This window comes from Otolemur garnettii, unplaced genomic scaffold (genome assembly GCF_000181295.1).
Source record: "Otolemur garnettii isolate 467f Iridium unplaced genomic scaffold, OtoGar3 scaffold00035, whole genome shotgun sequence".
NCBI classification, from domain to species: domain Eukaryota; kingdom Metazoa; phylum Chordata; class Mammalia; order Primates; family Galagidae; genus Otolemur; species Otolemur garnettii.
In genome coordinates, this window is record NW_003852430.1 from 15100084 (window position 1) to 15119220 (window position 19137).

Below are 19137 nucleotides of genomic sequence, written 5' to 3' on the forward strand. Positions count from 1 at the left end.
GGGGCGCAGCTGCCGGGCGTGCACCCGAAAGGTGAGAGCCAGCGAGCGGGCGGAGGGGGCGGGCAGGCCACGAAGATGTCCTCGGCCGTGGGGCCCCGCGGTCCTCGCCCACCCACGGTGCCTCCCCCGATGCAAGAGCTGCCCGACCTGAGCCACCTGACCGAGGAGGAGAGAAACATTATCATGGCAGTGATGGACCGGCAGAAGGAGGAGGAGGAGAAAGAAGAGGCCATGCTCAAGTAAGCCGCCCCCGGCCGCGCCATCGTGCCTCGGTGCCTCCATCCGTCCGTGCACCGCTCGCTCACCCCGTCCTCGCGGCTGAGTGTGGGGGAGGGGCGGGCCGGTACGCTGGGTGCGGGCGGCGGCCCCCGCTTTGGGGCCGGGGGCGCTGGGCTTGAGCAGGGAAGAGGTCAGGGGGCCGGAGGAAGGAGGGGACGCCACGGCCAGAAACCCGGGAGCCGGGAGAGGCTGGCCGGAGAGTGGGGTGCAGAGGAGGATTGAGTGGACAGGGGCCACCCTGCCGGTGGGGCGTACGGAAGCTGAGAAGCGCAGACCTCCCCACGCCCCAAGTGGAAGGCCCCTGGGCTGGGAGCAGGTTAGGTGGCGGGGGTGATCGCAAGACTGGGGAGGCGGCATGAGGAGGTGCCGAGGACAGCTCCTCTTCTCTTTTCGAGTTGTTTAGCAGGTCGAGGTTACCTGCCCCCGCTTAAGAGTGCCTGTATTTATATAATAAAAACGCTTATTTTTAGTGTTCATTTTGCTACTCATTCATTTCACAGATCAGGTTGGGTCTTTTTTTGGGCAGTTGCCATCTTTGGTAACTGCCTCCCCAGCTCCGCTTTAACCTTTTTTATTCACAGTCTTCTGCACAGAATACCTGTGTGAAGGCGAATTTTCTTACCCATATGAAATGCCAATGGCAATACAAAGTTTTTAATCATGGAAGGAGCTGACGAGGACTCTGGCCTGAATAAAATAGAGGTTCCTCTTTCCTGGTTTCCAAGAGACACCTCTGGGGCCTGCTCGGTTCCTGGAGGGAGCAGTCCAGTGAGGGATGGAGTGTTTGCGTGCACCCCGTTTCTTTAGAGCCTATCACCCTTTTGAGGGATCTCGGTCTGGTTCCCCATTTTCCCGGGGATGGGGAGATTCTGGGGCTCACTGCTAGTGGTGCAGGAGTGTGTGGCACTGTGCTGCTGCTTGCCTCAGACAAAACTACTTCTCCGGCAGCTGGCAGAGAGGCTGAGCTTTCCCTCCTTAGCATTGCCCAGAGAGTGAGCTGAAGGGGACTTGAACCCCGCCTTCCCTGGAAAGTCTTCATGTATTCAGGAAAGTTTTCCAGGCTGAGGCAGGGGAATGCAAAGGCCCCAAATGGGACTAGTTTCTTGGCGTTCCCTTCATAGGGTGTGAGGTGTTTCAGGGGGCAGGGGATTGGCATGAAGAGCCAGAGGGAACCTGTTGCATCTGGAGTTATCTGATAGCAAGGAAGGGGTAGGAAGGGAGCACCGGTGACACCCAGGCAGGGCGCACAGTTCGCTGGCCTCTCCCCCTGCCCCAGGATTGCCTCCTGCTGAAGAGAAGGTGCTGCTACAGAGGGTTCTCTCCCTTCCCCTCAGTGCAGCAGTCCCTCCCAGGGGAGGAAGGAACAGAGGCTGCAGTCACAAACTGAGGGGTCCCCGAACCGTGCAGCTGCCCCCCAGATGATGGGGGCTGTTGAGGGAGAGATGTGGGTACAGGGCCACATTAAAATAGTCAAAATCCAGACCCTCCTGCCTTTCATTGTGCATTCAGAAAAGGGCCATTAACTCAGAAGGCCAGGGCTGGCCTGGTTCTATAAAAAGCAGCAGGTTTCTGATTCCCTGCTCCTTCTCATCCAAAAAACAAATACTTTAAGCCTGCTGGCTTGCAGGAGGCAGAACCCTTGTTAATCTGCTGTCTGTCCCTAGTGGAAGAATGACGTCCCTAGTGCTGCAGGCTTCCCCTCTTCTGAGGCTGGAAGTAATGGATGGTGTCTGATGGTGCTGCTGTCTGTCTGTCTGGGTGTCAGTCTGTCTGTCCTCACTGGTTGCAGCCCCTGCCACGTGTCCTGAACACCTTTTCTGCTGGTCAGGATTTACAGGTTTGCTGCTGTTCCTTTTGGTGTTTGCTGCTGCAGACAGCAGGTGGATGGAGGCCTCCAGCAGCTACTGGAAAATATGGGCTTCTGCTTGACAGAGTCTGAATAGGAAGGGGGAAGCACAGTGCAAGTAGTGGCCGTCAAACCTCTTCACTGGCTGTTTCAAGCATGGATTTCAAGTGAGGGATTTCAAATGGGAATGGATGAGTTTTAGAACAAAATTCCAAACCTGCTAACTGCCAAAGAATGGCAATTATAGGATTATACGGGCTTAAGTGGACACATCAAAATTAGGAGCACTGTCCAACTGCTGTGTCGAACATATCTTTTCCACTGCTTTTCCTGTGACTGCTTTCCACTTGCTTGCAAATATTGTTCCTTTATTGCATGGATTCACAAGATAGCATATGTGATGCTGTTATACAACAGCCCTCTGTAATCCTGGACCTCTATATTAACTTTATCCATCAGTCTCCTCTGCTAATGTCTTGGCCTTTTGTGCAGTGATGGACTGGTGAGTGTTTGGAATCCCAGTTTGCTGTCATGTAAGCATGTCATATTGTCTGGAATTAGTGGAACTGAGCTGAACTTTTTTTCTAGGGGACACTTTATGTCTTAAAAACTGGGGATCATAAGGGATCTTCAAACAACACTTTATATACATATATGGGGACTTAATGACACATAGTCATAGATGGTGGCCTTTCAAAAACTTTAAAATAAATTGAAAGGGTGCTTTTCACAGGGCTTTAAATATTGGTTAAATAAGAGAAAAGTTTTTGTGGTAGTGCTTGGTCATCATATCACACATCTGAGAAATTGATTTCACAAAAGGACTTATAAAGCTAAAGTTCTGGTAACAGAGCAGTTAGGTTTAAAGTTCACTTCTGATGCAGAACCATATCCTTGAGCTACCTACTATGTGTGCTCTCTCCTTTAACAATGTATAAAAATAAGCATTAGTAGAAGTTAGAAAATCAATAGGTGAATATGCCAAGGCAACATTATCCAATATCAATTAAAATGTATTTGCAAGTTTCATCAGCCTTGATTGGAAATTACTACTTGACTTTGGTTTTGAGAATGTCTTTAAATATGTATAAATGGAAAACAATGAGCAACTTTCACATCAAGATTTTAGAAATATTTTACTTGAAATTGAAAGTATTTTACCATAAAATAAATTCATTGTGTTGGTGAAGTGCACTAATTTTAAATATAATTCCCAAATAACTAGAAATTGTTTAGTCCCATTAAGTTACATTTAATGATTGATTTAATTATCTACAAATTAAAGGTCTTAATCTTAATAGTGTTTCCCGTGTGTGTGCATGTGTGTGTGTGTGAGAGAGAGAGAGAGGGAGAGAGAGAGAATGAGAATGTATGATTGTGTGTCCTAGAGGCTTTGTGAAACCTAACTTTAACTTTCTCAATGAATACTCCTTCAAGTACCTGTCACTAGACATCTTGAGTCAATATATTACATGGGCTGAAAACTGCATTATCTGAAACCTAAATCAGAGAAGATCTCATTAGATCCAAAATCTTATTCCTTTTATATAACAGCTTCATCGAGAAGGGAGCTAGAGAACAGCAGAGAAGAGGAAAAGAAATAGAAGTGTAGAGTTAAAGGGATGGTTTGAAGATGAGAATTGAAAACATATTGGAATAATTAACTAAAATAACTAGGATTTATCAAACATCTACCTCATGTTAGCCATTATTCTAAGTTATTTCATCTAAATGCCAAATAGTTGAATTATAATCACATTTAATATATGGGTAAATATTTGGATTCTCATAATATCTGTGTAAGGTAATTCAGGTCATGTCACTCCTAAATCCTCATATTGCACTCAGAGAATTTTAGTAATATCTTAAAATGATTCACATAACATGGCCCAATCCAGATTCAAACCCAGATCTTGTAGTCTAAGACAAGTAGTTTCCCCACTACTACACTGTCTATCAGGAAGAAACTTCTGTTACATTTATCTTTTCCCTAAATGAGTTTCTGGTCTTTCCTTATTCCTCAGTTTCAGAGCAGTGGTTTGGCAAAAGGCTGGGCTGATTGGGAAGATCAGCTGCGGATCATTGGAGGGCCTGGAATATCACCCGCCCCTGTTAATAGAGGGTTCCTGTCAGTTGATGGAAAGGAAATTGTCTCCAGTTTGAAGACAATAAAAAGCAGCATAGCATAGTGCAGTGGTTCTCAACCTTCCTAATGCCACGGTGTATTTTCATTGTTAAAAAGGGGTCGTGACCCACAGTTTGAGAACCACTGGTATAGGGGAAAGACCATTCACTTTAGATCCAAGTCGTTTTGGGTTCTAGTTCTAGCTCTGCACCTACTGTGGAGACCTGGACAAGAAAACTAAATTCTGATTGTATGAGGTTCTATTTTTCTTACAAATCCCACAACCCACTATATAAATTGATGTCTACAAAGTGGGGTCCTCTCTCCTTTCTTAGCAGGTGGCCTTCCAGTCACTCCTTTAGCTACCTCCTTTATGGAGGGGAGATAGGAAGTAGCAGAAGTAGAGTTTTTGTGACTTCAGCTTTCCTTGTCCTTTGTCTTCCTCCAAACAAGTATAACGCTGTGGCCTGAAATGTATGAGAAGGCCTGTTCGGAGAAACCTCAGGCAGTAACTGGGAAAAGAGGGACAGCAGATGAGGAGAAACCGGAGAGGGATAAGGGAAGATCTTCATATCTCATACCCCAAATTATATCGCTGCAGGAGGGATGGGCAAGAAGGAAAAGGAAAAAAGAAACGAGTGTGTTAAATGTGTCTGCCTGTTCTCAGGTGCTGTTAGGCAGGAAAACCTGGGAGAAAACTCAGGATCTCACTCAGAGAATGTTTTACCTTTACACCCTGTATGAATGTGGTTGAACTTAGGGAAGGTTGACCCTGAACACAAGCAGAGTTTTCCACTTTCAGCACAAATCTATCATAGTAGAAGTGCATGCCCAGTGTTGAGTTCTCGACTGCTCATGAAGAAAACCGAGAAAAAAGCAGCCTAGGAAATGAAGGCTGTGAGGAGCTATTCAGAAGAATGGAGAGTAAGAGACATAACCAGTAGCCCACAGCCTTGTCAGCTCATCTCGACTCCCTTTCAGTTGCGTGCGTTCTTTCTTAATAAGAAGTGAGAAAGACACTATCCCTGAAGTAAGTAGAGCTCTAAATTAGAAGAAGACTATGGAAACCAGTGTGGGTTGGATGTGCTACTGTGGGCTTGGATAGTGGAAACACAACATCTTGGGAAGATTATTTTGCTCATCTTGTTAAATGGGGAGAACAATTTATGTAAACCTGTGTAGTGAGCTTCCTGGAAAGATAACAAATATAAATAAATTCCTGAAATCATATTATTGTTCTCCCAGACTAGTAATAAGCTGATGGATGAAGTTGCTGTACCTTGGATTAAAAATGCATTGTATTGCATTTCATTTATCTTTGTGGACCGGTTTCTGTTTTTAAACACCTTTTTTATTTGGTCCAGTGATCGGAGGTGGTCCTCAGAGTTGAAGTGAGTTGTCTGAGGCACGTGGCAGCGAGAGTGGGAAACTCAGAACCCAGGCACACTGATGGGTATTGGGATTGTTTCACTCTTTTACTGTCTGTGACAGGCATTTGGTTGGTTGCTTTATGAATTTTACTCATGCCAGGCTCATCTCTTGATGAGAAGTCCAGTCTGTCAGTGTTTATTGGTTTTCAAATATTAGCGACATTTCTAGAACTAGCAAGGTACCTTCCTGACCTTTTGCTCATTACCCTAGAATCTGGATAACAGCACTTCACAGGAGCAAGGGAAATACTTCACGTGGCTGGTGGCGTTTTCCACCCTCTTCTGAGTCCCCCTGTCTGTGCTCCCAGTGCTGGCCACACACACCTCTAACCCTGTGTGCACCTGAGGCTTTCCTCACCTGCTGGCTTTTTTGCTGACAGGGCTCCCTAATGCCTTAGTAATTTCCCACCATTCTCTTCCACCGTGACGTTGTCATAGCTTGCCACGGTAGCTCTGAATTTTATTAACTAGGTAGGCTGTTTCTCACAAAATGTCATATGAGCTTCATATGAGCTTAAATTCAACAATAAGACCATCATTTTAGGTGTTAAAGTCAGGCCAGGCATCGGGCTGTTTGGTAGAATAAAAAGAGAATCCTCGGCGTACAGCCTGGTTTGGGGACTGCCATGATCAGAAAGAGGTGACCGTTGGAAAGATGAATAGAACCCTTGACCGGATTCTGGTCTTACCACTATCACTTTATAGGTCTGAACAGAGGCATATTGTGACCCATGCGAGCGTCAGCTTCATTCTGTTTAAAGTGGAATTTGTAATGTCTGCCCTTCAAATTTATGATTCTTGAACATGATAGTGGAGGCATTTTATCCTTCAAAGTACCATAGCCAGTGAAGGTGGCATCACTACGTTAAACTGTAGCAAAACTATAGCAAAATATGAAGATCATCTTTTCCTATGATTTTTGAAGCTACTAGGGTTTTTGGAGACAGATGAGCTCTTGGAGAGGGGCCCAGCCATGGTATCATGCTAGCAATCCAGTCAGGCAGGGTTACAGCTACCGGTGTGAGGCTTTGGCAAGGAGTTAAAAGGCAAAATAAGCCCAGGGCTTGGCCCAAGGTTGTGTTTACCTTTTTATTACTCTTCCCTATTTCTCATTAAATAGCTCATAAATGATTTTAGCACAAAAAGCAATGTGGGCAAAATGATAAAGTTTAAAATATCTGAAAGGCAACCCTAATTCAAAAATGAAAAGAGAAATCAGCTTAGGGTAATTTCTTCATATATTTTACTAGCAAAAAATTAGAGAAGAAAAGTGATGATTTTAGTGTCATTTGGTTTAATAAATTATTTAGTTTCAAAATTAGCTGATTAAGGGGCCATATACTTGTCAAGAAGTAATTTTTCTTACATGCCATGTGACTGTTGAGTGATATAATAAATTGTACATGTTTTTGAACCTTTTTTTTTTTTTTTGGCAGTTTTTGGCTGAGGCTGGGTTTGAACCTGCTACCTCTGGTATAGGGGGCCAGCGCCCTACTCCTTTGAGCCACAGGTGCTGCCCTTGTGTTTGTGAACTTTTTAAGATTCTGTACTGGACACCGTAGGTTTTCTGCATGTACATTCTCATGTTCTTACATAGGGGCCCTCAAACTTTTTAAGCAGGGGTCCAGTTCACTGTCCCTCAGACCATTGGAGGGCCAGACTGCGGGCCCCGGGATGAGTTGGCTGCTAAGCGCGACAGGCAGTGGCGGCAAAAATACCTGGCGGGCCGGATAAATGTCCTAGGCGGCTGCATGTGGCCCGCGGATGGTAGTTTGAGGACGCCTGTATGGGTTTATATATACTTACTTTGCCATATAATAGGTCAGTTTTCTGTGGACAGCAAGCGAGGACTAGTCTACAGATTTGACTTAAGATTTTTCTGCTTCTATTGTTATCTTCTAAACACTTCCTGTACATGTGAATGTTTATTTAAAGATAAAACAGAATTATTTAAAAGGAAGGTGACTGGACATGTTGATTTTGCCCTTATTCCTGCTGTAATTATGGGTAGTACCCTTTTCTCTCAATTTTGAGTCCTAAATCTGGATGACAAATTATAGTGTCTTTCTCTTTATAGGTTCTGATATCTCTGCTTCAAGTTGCTCATTTAAAACTTAAAAAATAATCAAGCAATTAACAGTCTTGATATGCCCTATCCATAGGTAATGCAAACCAGTTATGGAAATAGAGTCTTGAAGATGATTGTTTGGTAATTGGGGATGCTTTTGCTGAAAATGAGGTGTTATCTTTTTTGGAGTCTCAGTGGAATGCTACTTTTCATGGCAAAGCTGAATTTAAAATTTCAAAACATTTTTCAAATAATAGTAGTTCTGAATTGCAAGTGCATGCAAGACTCTCTTCATGAAAATTCTCCTTTGAGCCTTGCAAAGAACAGCCTGCAGTTTAGAGAAGATATATTTAATGTGTGAGAATTCATTTAAATAGATTTTCGAATGTAATATTTTGGTATTCTGCTGAAGTTTAGATAGTAAAATAAGGTAACGTTACAGAATGTAATTTCACACAATTTGTAATATTTTCATTATTCCTCTGAAGTTTACATAGTAAAATAAGATAATGTTATAGAAAATAATTTCATGCCATTTATAAGTAGTCAATGCATTTAATTAGAATATTAGCAATTTTAAAGAAGCATGATGAATTAAACAGATACCTTTATGTAATATAGAAAATATTACAATATGCTTATTGCTGTTATTAATGTGATTTATACATTATTTAGTATATTTTGGTGTGTTATTCATTATACCAGGTAATCATTGCCTGGAAAATGCTATCATATTTACATAGGAAATGTATGTGAGTTGAAAACCAATTATCTGTACTGTCATATAAATGTCTCAAACTATTTAGCTTCTTTTAATGGACTCTCATGAATAATAAGCATATTAGTAAGTGGGAACTAATATAGTAGTAGTTACTGATGAAGTTGGCTTGCTGTGTTTGCTAGACTTTCTGTAGTCTGTTTGATTAGTTTCCAGTTTACATTTCTTCACTTACAGCAGTATTAATCAATATTTGAATACTATTCTTAATCTCAAATTTATATTTTAAGGTTGCATGTCACCAGAGCGAAAGCATTGTGTGCCACATTATCAGTCTTGTTACCTAAACTTAGCTTTTAACAAATGCAACAGGAAACACTTTAATAAGGTGGCTAGCTCCTTTGTTTTTAATCTATATGGCTTACGTTTTGGAAAAATTAGGTAGATTTTACATGAAGTATCTAAGGTATGTATGAATCAATGTGTCAGGTTTCTCGAAATAATCATGTAGCATACGTCCGTATTTGGAGGTTCTGTCCGGGTCAGAAGGAGGACTTAGTGTGCCGGTAGAAAGTAATGAAAACAAAAGTAAAGTAACCAAATGGCTTTTCCTTTTATATTTCACACAGCTTAGCAGATTTATCTTCCTTAGCTATCTCTGTATTGTAATATATTGGAGCTTAAGACTTCTTTCTTCATCCCCACACACTTTTTTCCCCTTGGGGAAAAATGGAGACATTTTCCATCCTGCTATTTGAAATAAGGAGCTAGTGAAATGAGCAGTCTCCTTTATTCTGGATATTAAAATTTGGTAACAGCAAAAATTGTAAAGAGATTCTACTTTGACATTCTTTGTGATCATCACAGCGATTTTCATAAAAATGTAATTTTGAAAAATAAAATTCAGTAAAATCTTTTTATAATGAGAATGAAATTTTCACTTTATGGATGTGTATCTTTGGGTCAGATCCAGCCCCCGATATAAACCATCCTGGAGTAAAACTTTGATGCTAGTCTTCAAAAGACAGTGTGATCTGAGTCTTGCTCCAGATATAGGCTTTGTAAAGGGGTCCCTTGGTCTGCAGAGCTAGCTCCCAAGGCCTGAGCTGTAATAGTCACTATGAATCGCAGCCAGGACTGATAAGCGGTCAAGTGGCTATCTTGTCCTTGCCATTCACAAAGGTAGCATAGCTGAAGGTTGTAGGAGGCCCATATGCAGTGAAAGAGGAAAAAAACCAAACTGGACTATCAAATGTTCGTCTTTTCACGCATCCTGCCCTCTACCTTCTATTCCTCCCATTTAATATGGATTTCATGGTTGATCCCAAACAATAGCTTCAAGGATAGTGATATGTCAATGATTCCACAATCTGTATTATTAGAATTTCCTACCAAATCCTGGACTCATGTACTTAAACACTTGTTAAATATTCTCTCCTTGGGTGTCTATAGTCACTTCAAACTTATTGTGACCTGTTATAAATTTTTTGACTTTCATCTAAATTTTTGATGTTTTTTCTTTATCCTTTGCCCGTGTGGGTAGGTAGCATTACCATTAAAACTCACTATTCAAATCATTGTCAAATCCCACAGATTGAATCTTCTCGGAACCCTGTGAGTTTGTCCTCTATTTTCCAATCCCATTGTCATAACCTTAAGGTAGACTCTTGTTACTGCTTACACGGCTGCCTCCTGACTGGTTTTCCTGCCACTAGTCAGACTCGCCCTCACCTGCCCTCTGCACTGCTGTCAGGGGAGTTTTTCTGATTATGTCTCTCCCATTACCCCTCCCTCACTTTCAGAATAAACTTAAACTTCATGCTCTGGACCCTGTTTGCTACCTCCTTCCTCTGTCCTGTGCACCCTTCTGCTACCGTCTTGCTGAACTAGTTTTTTATTATTATTATTATTTATTAAATCATAGCTGTACATTAATGCAGTCATGGGGTACAGTGTGCTGGTTTTATATACAATTTGAAATATTTTCACCAAACTGGTTAACATAGCCTTCATGGCATTTTCTTAGTTATTGTGTTAAGACGTTTATATTCTGCATTTAGAAAGATTCACATATACCCTTATAAGATGGAGTGGCCATTGATACTTCACAGATTGGTGAATCCCCTTATGATTTCCTCTCTGTCAGAAATTTCCTTTTGAATCTAAATAGTTTTTACCTGATCTTTTGATTTAACTCAGGTGACACCTCATCTGGTACCTCTTCCCAGATCAATTCTGATATTTGTTTCCTGTGCATGGTTTTTTTAAAAATATTTTTTTCTGTGCATTTTTTTCTCAACAGTCTCCTCTCAGTTCAGCATAAAGTCCTGACAGTAAGATCATACTTATTTATATCTCTGATGTAAACACAGAGCTTGGCATAGAATAGGAAGAATAGGTGCCCGTTTGAAAAAATGTGTATGTGAATAAATGAATGGATTGAGAGGATGTCGACTTATAGAGTCAACTAAGGGAGAAGGATGGGACAGAGTGAGATGGTTAATCTCACCCGGGGAATTCAGTCAGCAAACTCTGAAAAGCAAAGGATGAGCTGAGTGCTTTTGGTTATTGAGACAATCAAGTTGACCAGCACTTCCGGGAAAACTATACTGAATACAGAATATTACAAGGTAAAATTAAAGTATAATATTCTGATGCTCTGTTCCATCTTGACTTACCACTGCAGCTTTTTGAAAGACAGCATTGTATATCAGTGTGCGAGACGGTAAATATAACCTAAAAAGTAATTTTCTAGACAGACATGCTTAATGGAAACATTTTATTTGAATTAAAACATTACTAACTTCAGTTACAGTTCAAAGCATAGTACTGTATATGTTTTCTGATCTAATATTTAGAATTAGATTAGATGTGTATGACCATAAAAACATGGTACTGTTATATTGTGCATTAGAAAATACATCTCACTTAAGTTATCCTCAGGACCTAAACTCTTTGAAAGCAGCTATCTTATATTACTTGCCCCTGCCTTTCTAATTCTTAGCCCTGTGTCCAGTACCTGATAGGACTTCAACAGGTGCTGTTGAACTAAATTGTACAGTCCGTGTGCACAGGACACACAACCACCAACCTTTGCAATTCAGAGCTGGACTGAGTTGGGCGTAGATGGACTTAGTAACTGTCTAGGCCAGACCTGGCAAATACTGATTTCACATGCAAACACCCTACCTAGAAAAGCATTACTAAGAAGCGTAGATGCCTCAGAACCTTTCTGACTGTAGTGCCCCAGGCCATCAACTGATAAGAGTTGGCAGTCACCAATGATTTATTCCAACTCTCAGAAGAAAACACTGAGGCCCAGAGACTCTTTCTGGTTTTTATTCTTAGTGAGAGAGCTTTGGATAAGACTCCAGGTCTCCTATGTCTTAGCCCAGTGTTTTATTCCACTGTCATTCTCTCTCCACATGGTTCCATTTTAACTACCAACACATTCAAACAATTAATTTTTTTCAATTCTGCTTTGATTTGCTTGCTCTTTAAGATTATATCCTGTTATAAAAAACACCACAGGAACTTCTAATTACTTTGTTGATTTTGAATTTGGTTATGTTGACTATTATTCAAAGTAAGTGGATTATTACCAGGGACTAAGAATTTTTTTTATTTAAAGATTCCCTTTACAAGGCTATTTATTCCAATTATATTTGAGTTGTATCACTATTTCTTAATTGTGATCATTTTATTTTTAATGTTACTACTTCTGTGAAAGATACCATTTCAATATGCAGTAATTTATTTATGATTCCAAATATTTTCCTTTTATGCCTTTGAATTATGTACATATTAAAATAATGTTTTCGATTTTTATTTAGAAAAGTCAGTTGGTTTTGTTCACTCTGGGGAGGAGAGTTTGTTTCCTCTTATTTTGGAGGTTCGATTTTAACTCTTGGCCAGCGATCCAGGGAAAGAGTTGGTGGGAAGGGCAGAGTGACTGCTCACATATCCATCTAAGAACTTAGATCTACGTGCACATACACACATTCCCATCTCCCCTGTGTCCACACAGGCTGTGTTCTCTCACACCCACACACCTGAAGACTTAAAACATTCTTCCTACAAAGTCTTTTTAAAGAAAGTTAATTTGATCTCATGTACAGAATTTGTACCATCCAGGCCTGTCTTGTGTTACCTTCTGTACACACAGCTCTTCCTATAACTTTTAGTTCAGTGGCCATTCTGGAAGATGTCTTACGTCATATAATCCTCCCCTGGTCATAGCTAATTGAACTAATGGTAGGCCCTTGATCCGTGGCCTGGTGATTTACCAACTGGCCAAATAATGCGATTCGCTTTAGAAGTTAAAATAATCAGAGGACCAAAGAAAATGAATGCCCCCCATTCTTTTGTTCTTGAAACTAAGTATATTGAGCACTTATGATATGCCAGGCATTATGCTAGGATTAATAGGATCATCTGCTCCCAGCCTTATATAGGAGGAAGTGTGTTTTGTTTTATTTAAACAATCAATCATGTAAAGTAAAATGAAAATCTATGATTTGCATTCTTAGATATTGTTTGTGAGTGTGTAATATGGTATAACCAATTTTAAAAAATGTGTGGCAGTTTCTTAAAGGGTTAAACATACATGTACACTATGAATTAACAAATCCACGCCTAGGTATGTATATAAGAAAAATGAAAAGATGCATTTACGAACAGATGTACTGACATCCAAATGTTCATAGCAGCCTTATTCGCATGTCCCATACACAGAAATAGTTCAGGTGTACATCAGCAAAGAAATTAACTAAAAACTGCAGGACGTTTACACAGTAAAATGCTATTCAGCAATAAACAGGGTGAACGAATCTGAAAAACATCATGCTGAAATAAAAAAAGCCAGACACGGATAATGCAGGCTGCATCATTGCATTTATATGAACGTAATCGACGGTGGTAGAAATCAGATTGGTGGGTTCTCTGTGGTGGCAGGTGTGAGGGATGGGCGGCAAAGGGATGGGTGACAACTTTATGGAAGGATGGACATGCCCTGTATTTTTAAGGGTGTGTATTGCATGTGTGTGTATTTGTCAAAACTGACCGAACGATACACTTAAAATCTGTGCATTTTACTGTATGTGAATTGTATCTGAATCAATAGAGTTTGTTTTTAAAAGGGCATTCTGCTGAGACAGCAAATACAACAAGAACTCTGAGCTGGATTCAGTAACAAGGAGAGTACCAGTGGCTTCAGGGAAAGCGTATTGTGTAAAGTCATAGGGCCGGAGCTAGACTGAAACAGATAGCGTGGGGGGATGGGGAATAAATACACGTAGTTTCTATGTACTAATATTTCAAGAACCTTGACTAACACGGGTAGGAGAAGCCTGCAGTGAAAGCTGGTAGGGAATGGAAAGTCCAGTATGGGTTTCTATTAAAGGGAATTTAGATGGACTAAAGTTATTAATGTTTAAACATCAGTGGAAAGAAAAAAAGGAAGAAGATGGTTTAAATGAAGAGGAACAGTGCAAGTTTGTGACCAGAAACATAAGGGACCTTCTGTGTATTGGTTTCTGCTTTTTCTGTCAAGTAGGAGTTGGTTCATGTTCTGAGAGTGAGGGGAATTGGCAATCTGAGGGTGAACAAGAAAATCTGAAAGAGTCAGGATCAATGTTTCTGTGGGAAGGGATGTCAACAGGTTGGAAAGCGGGAGGAGCTGGGCTATAGTGCAGGTACGATAAGACTTCCGTCCTTCCAGTGTTCTGAAACTAGTTGGAATAGCTTGCATGGACCAGTGGCTGGATTCAGGCTGCGTGGGGAATGGCATCTGGCCTTGGGAGTGATGGATGTTTTCAGCAAAGGACTCTTTCAAAGGGAGGTCTGATAGCTAAGAGTATCCTGACATCTGGAGGAGTAAGTTTTCCAATCTTGAAAGAGACATTTGAGAAGCTTGGGTAGGTCAACCACTCAATGATTTAGCTGAAAATCAAAATATATAATTTGGGAAAGCTAATATTTCTTAACTGACTAAAAATTGAAGGAAGTCTCAAGATAAACATCAAGTAAATTGATGAGATGATTTTATATATAAGATTTATGAACAAAATGGAATATACATGCCAATTGGCAAGAATGTCCCAGTTGTAGGCTACTTTTAGGGATTTACCATACCTTCAAACTTAAATCACCAATCTCTGTATAGAGCACTTGCCAACGCCTGTGAGGCAATATGTAAGAGTTTTTATTTTTTTAGAGACAGAGTCTCTTCTCATCACCCTCGGTAGAGTGCTGTGGTGTCACAGCTCACAGCAACCTCCAGGTCTTGGGCTTAGACGATTCTCTTGCCTCAGGCTCCCAAGTAGCTGGAACTACAGGCACCCACCACAATGTCTGGCTATTTTTTTTGTTGTTGCAGTTTGGCCAGGGCTGGGTTTGAACCTGCCACCCTAGTATATGGGGCCGGCACCCTACCAGCTGAGCCACAGGTGCCACCCAATGTGTAAGAGTTTTAGAAGATAGTGACCTCATTTGGGACATTTAATTTCAAAAGTTTGCTTTCATGGAATCTTTAGCTCTGTAGGATTCCCTTCCTCCTTTCCCCCCTCCCTCACTTCCTCCCTCCTGTTCCTTCCTTACTTTTCGTGCTTCCTTTCCTTCCTTCCTTCTCCTTCTCTCTCTCTCTCTTTCTTCTTTTCAAAATATGCAATAATAGCATCCTAACACAGTGACTTAAGTTTTGCAGCAACTATGGCTTTTAATCTTCGGAAAATTTCCTCCTTCCATTCAGGCCATGTTCCCGGAACAATCCTTCCCTCTTCCCTTGGTGTGTGTGCCTCTTTTGAGCACGAAACTCTGAGGCCTCCTTCTTTACATGGGAAAACGGACCATTGGCCTACCTCATAGAACCTAATGGCGTGGAGGGGGGAGGGGAATTTCCAAAGACCATGTGCCAAGTGCAAGAAAGAATAGCAAATGTAGCCAAGTACATAGGACATTTGGTGAGCACTAATTTAGAAAATTAAAGTTAGAATAATTTAAGAGTAAATACGTTATGAATTAAGTTATCAGTTCCTCTATGAAGGAACTAGTTTACTTTCCATGATGTTGAAAGATTTACCTTGTTGCAGATAGAAATGAACATTTAGATACGTGAGATTTGAGTTAGAAGAGCTATATGTCACCCAGATGACTGGTCTTCACACTGTATCTGGTGCAGTTGTTCCAGGGTGCTTGGAGGTAATATTGACAAGGAGAAGGCCAGGAGGGCCAGTTCCCGGCATCTAAGCTGTCTACTGCCACGTCATTCTCAGATCCCTGCCTTTGTCTGTTTTATATTTTGCAATTTGGGGGGGGGGGAAGGAGATTCTTCAGCAAAAGGAAATATCTGAAAATGAATATATTCCAACACCCTCCTTTTAAAGCTTTGCAGATTTCTTCATCCAATCTATATATTTTTAATTACATAAAATTTTGCAAAGAGGTGACTAACACGTAGAGAATATTTTGTAAATGTTTTGTAAAAGTTTACAAAGAGGTGACTCACATGTAGAGAATATTTTGCAAATACTTTGTAAAATTTCATAATGACTATTCTGTAAATAAAGGTATATTTAGTTGCAGTTTTCCATTTTCCCTATGGAGACTTTCTGGGTGACTTTTGGGACCCCTTTTATTCTCATCAACAAGTAACATTGCACCTGTAGCAAGAATTCCGTATACGCATGCCCCTGGTTTACTCTTGTTCTGACCCTCTGTAGTTAGTGCTAGAGTTTTTACTACTTTCCCTACTTTACGGAAAAGAAAATAGAGAAAAAAAATACTTTTGGACAAGTTTACATAGCACAAGTAGTAAATGTTCCATGGTACTGGGAAACAAACTTAACTAATATCACAACCGTGTAATAAAATACTGTTAATAAATAAGAGAGATTCTTTAATGTCAAGTCTCTTTACTGGGAGTAGTAGTGATAATTATGCGAAGCCAAAAGGGTGTACATGAATATGTGGATTTTGGAGTCAAAGAGGCCTAGGTTTGAATCTAGCGCTCCGCCACTGGCTATGTAATCTTTTTTTTTTTGAGACAGAGTGTCACTCTGTCGCCCTTGGTAGAGTACGGTGCTGTCACAGCTCACGGCAACCTCAAACTCCTGGACCTAGCAATTATCTTGCCTCAGCCTCCCAAGTAGCTGGGACCACAGGGGCCTGCCACAACACCCTGTTATTTTTGTTGTTGTTGTTGCAGTTGTCATCGTTATTTAGCTGGCCCTGGCCAGGCTCGAACCTACCAGCCTCGGTGTATGTGACTGATGCTGTAACCACTGTGCTACAGGCACTGAGCCTGACTATGTGATCTTAATTGAGTCATTACAACCTCTCAGTTGTCTTATCTGTGAAATGGTGATGGGTGGGAAGAGCAGACTCCTCATGTACAACTTTTGGCTATAATAATGGTGGTTTTCTAATAGTAAGAATTTGAATGTATTTATAATAGTAATTGACACCCAGTATTCACATATCTTTGTACATAAAGAAAGGCGCATCTACAATGTATAAGCGATGTCCCAGCCCACAAGTACAGGACTGTCTGTGCTGATGCTATACAAAGGAATTTTGAATCATGAAGGGAGCTTTGGTTCTTACATTGTGCTAAGCCAGAATACTCTTATTCATTGTAGCGATTTTTGCACAATGCAGTTACCTGAGCTTTGGGAACACACAGAAGTTGGGTGCTTTTTTGTCAAACTAGGGTAATAAAACTTTATTTTAGCGGCCCTTTGGAATAGATTTATCATGCATTATACTTACAGATTTAATTCTTCACATTGGTTGTCTTACTAAGGAAACATTTTGGCTTACCTCTTTAGTTTATAATCTCAGATGAATGCAGGAGGATTTACGTACATAATTCATGTGGTCTGTCTTCATTGAAAATGAATGCCGTATCTTCAGTTTGTAGCACGGAGGAATGACTCCAAGTCGGAATACTCAAACATTTTGTACAGGAATGCCTTTTTAAAAAAAAGAACATATTTTTACATTTAATCAATAGTGTTTCTGAGTATATATTTAAGATAAATGCTACATGAATTGTAAAATAGTCTCTTCAAAAATATTGCTTAACTAAGGTGGATTTATAGAGGGGAACACTCAACACGACCCCGGAAATTCCGTACAAAATTAGGAGTGCTGAGGATAATTTCCCAAGATTTTTAAAAGATGTATACATCACAGGTCTGCATCCTTGCTGAGATCAAAGGTACAATAAAAATACTCAAAAATTATCAAAGGTATTATTAAAAACATCTAATGTCACTTCCAAGGTCTAGCCCACAGCATGTATACATATATGTCAAATCGCCTGCTTTTAACTCATAAGCATTATCAGTGCATGTAATAAGGACTTGGGTTTTGTTGGTGAAACTCGAATAATTTGGGCATATATTTTCCATAGCAGTTAATGAACATTTCCTAAACCATAACGTTCACTCCAGAATGGTGTGTGTGTATGTGTGTGCAATCAGAAAGTTTTTTCATATGTAAGTCGGCAGTGACTTATAAGAATCAGTTTGTAATTCTGAGCATTACTCCATGACTTCTTTTTCTGCAAATTTGAAGGCTGACTGACATGTTAGCCTTTTTCATGGCAGGCATTGCTAAATCTTCAGGCCACAGGATTAGTCAGAGGACTTGGGGATGTGGAAGGCGGGCAGTGTGCCCCCATTTCCCTCTTTGAACTCTTGATTCAAGTGGGTCTAGGGCTTCTCTTCCCTCCCCTACCCCAAAGGGAGGACTCTTGGGCTTTTAGTTGCTGTTTTCATTTCTTTCCCTAAGAATCAATGGGTGATTCGGGTAGCAATTTAGGCACTTTATCCTCTTTCTTTTCTTCTTTTGAATCTACTCTTTCCAGGAGACAGAAATATGAGAGCCTCAGTGGGGAATTTTCCCAGAAGAGAGCAATGAAGCACCCTTGCTCCATAATGCCAGTCATTTCGGAGAGGAGTGATCTTTCTTGTTTGGCCCTTGGGCTCTTCCCTGCTGGATAAATCCAATCTTTGTGCCATCTCCCCCGGGCGCTGCAGGGGATGTGTTGTGGAGGGGAGCGGTGCCCGATAGGAGACAGGCACTCCCCGTGTGAGCTTCCTCTCTTGAAGAGTGGGCCTCTCTGGGTGTCACTTTATATGAGCAGCTGCATATAGGTATTTCATTTACTTCCAGGCTCTGAGGCATTTCAGACAAAACAGTAAACTGGATGAGGCAGAAGAACGCATTTAGAAAGGAAGAGGATGCTGTGTGGGCTGCACAGTCCTTGGTAAAGTTTGAGCACCCCCTATTATTTTCCCTTCAGCGTGATGTTACAATATGTTTTGTTCCAGCCTAAATGAACCTTTTCATCTGGTAATTAACATTTTTACAGTGTTTCTCCTACCACCATATATTTTTGTTTAGAAAATTAAGACACACAGCCAAAGTCAATGAGTAAAAATGTTTGTTTTGCAAAGAGTATTCATTTAAACCCCTAAGAGATGATTATAGGGTAAAATGAGAAAGTTAAAAAAAATCATTTAATCCCAACCTTCTTGACTTCCTCATCCAGCAATATTTGGATCCTACTGTCCTTGCAGTTTTTCATACTTAAATTTTTAATGTTTGTGCCATTGTCTTTTACTAATACTATGTGACAGATACCACTGGGTGCCTTTGGTGCCTGTC

General features: G+C 40.8%; 1 protein-coding gene across 1 annotated transcript in view; it reads left to right on the forward strand.

Annotated features, from left to right (window-relative positions):
* Window positions 1-75: 75 nt before the first annotated feature.
* Window positions 76-19137, forward strand: part of RIMS1 (regulating synaptic membrane exocytosis 1) — a 474428-nt gene continuing 455366 nt past the window's right edge. The window contains 1 exon segment of the mRNA XM_023513140.1: window positions 76-239. Coding sequence (XP_023368908.1) covers window positions 76-239 — 164 coding nt within the window.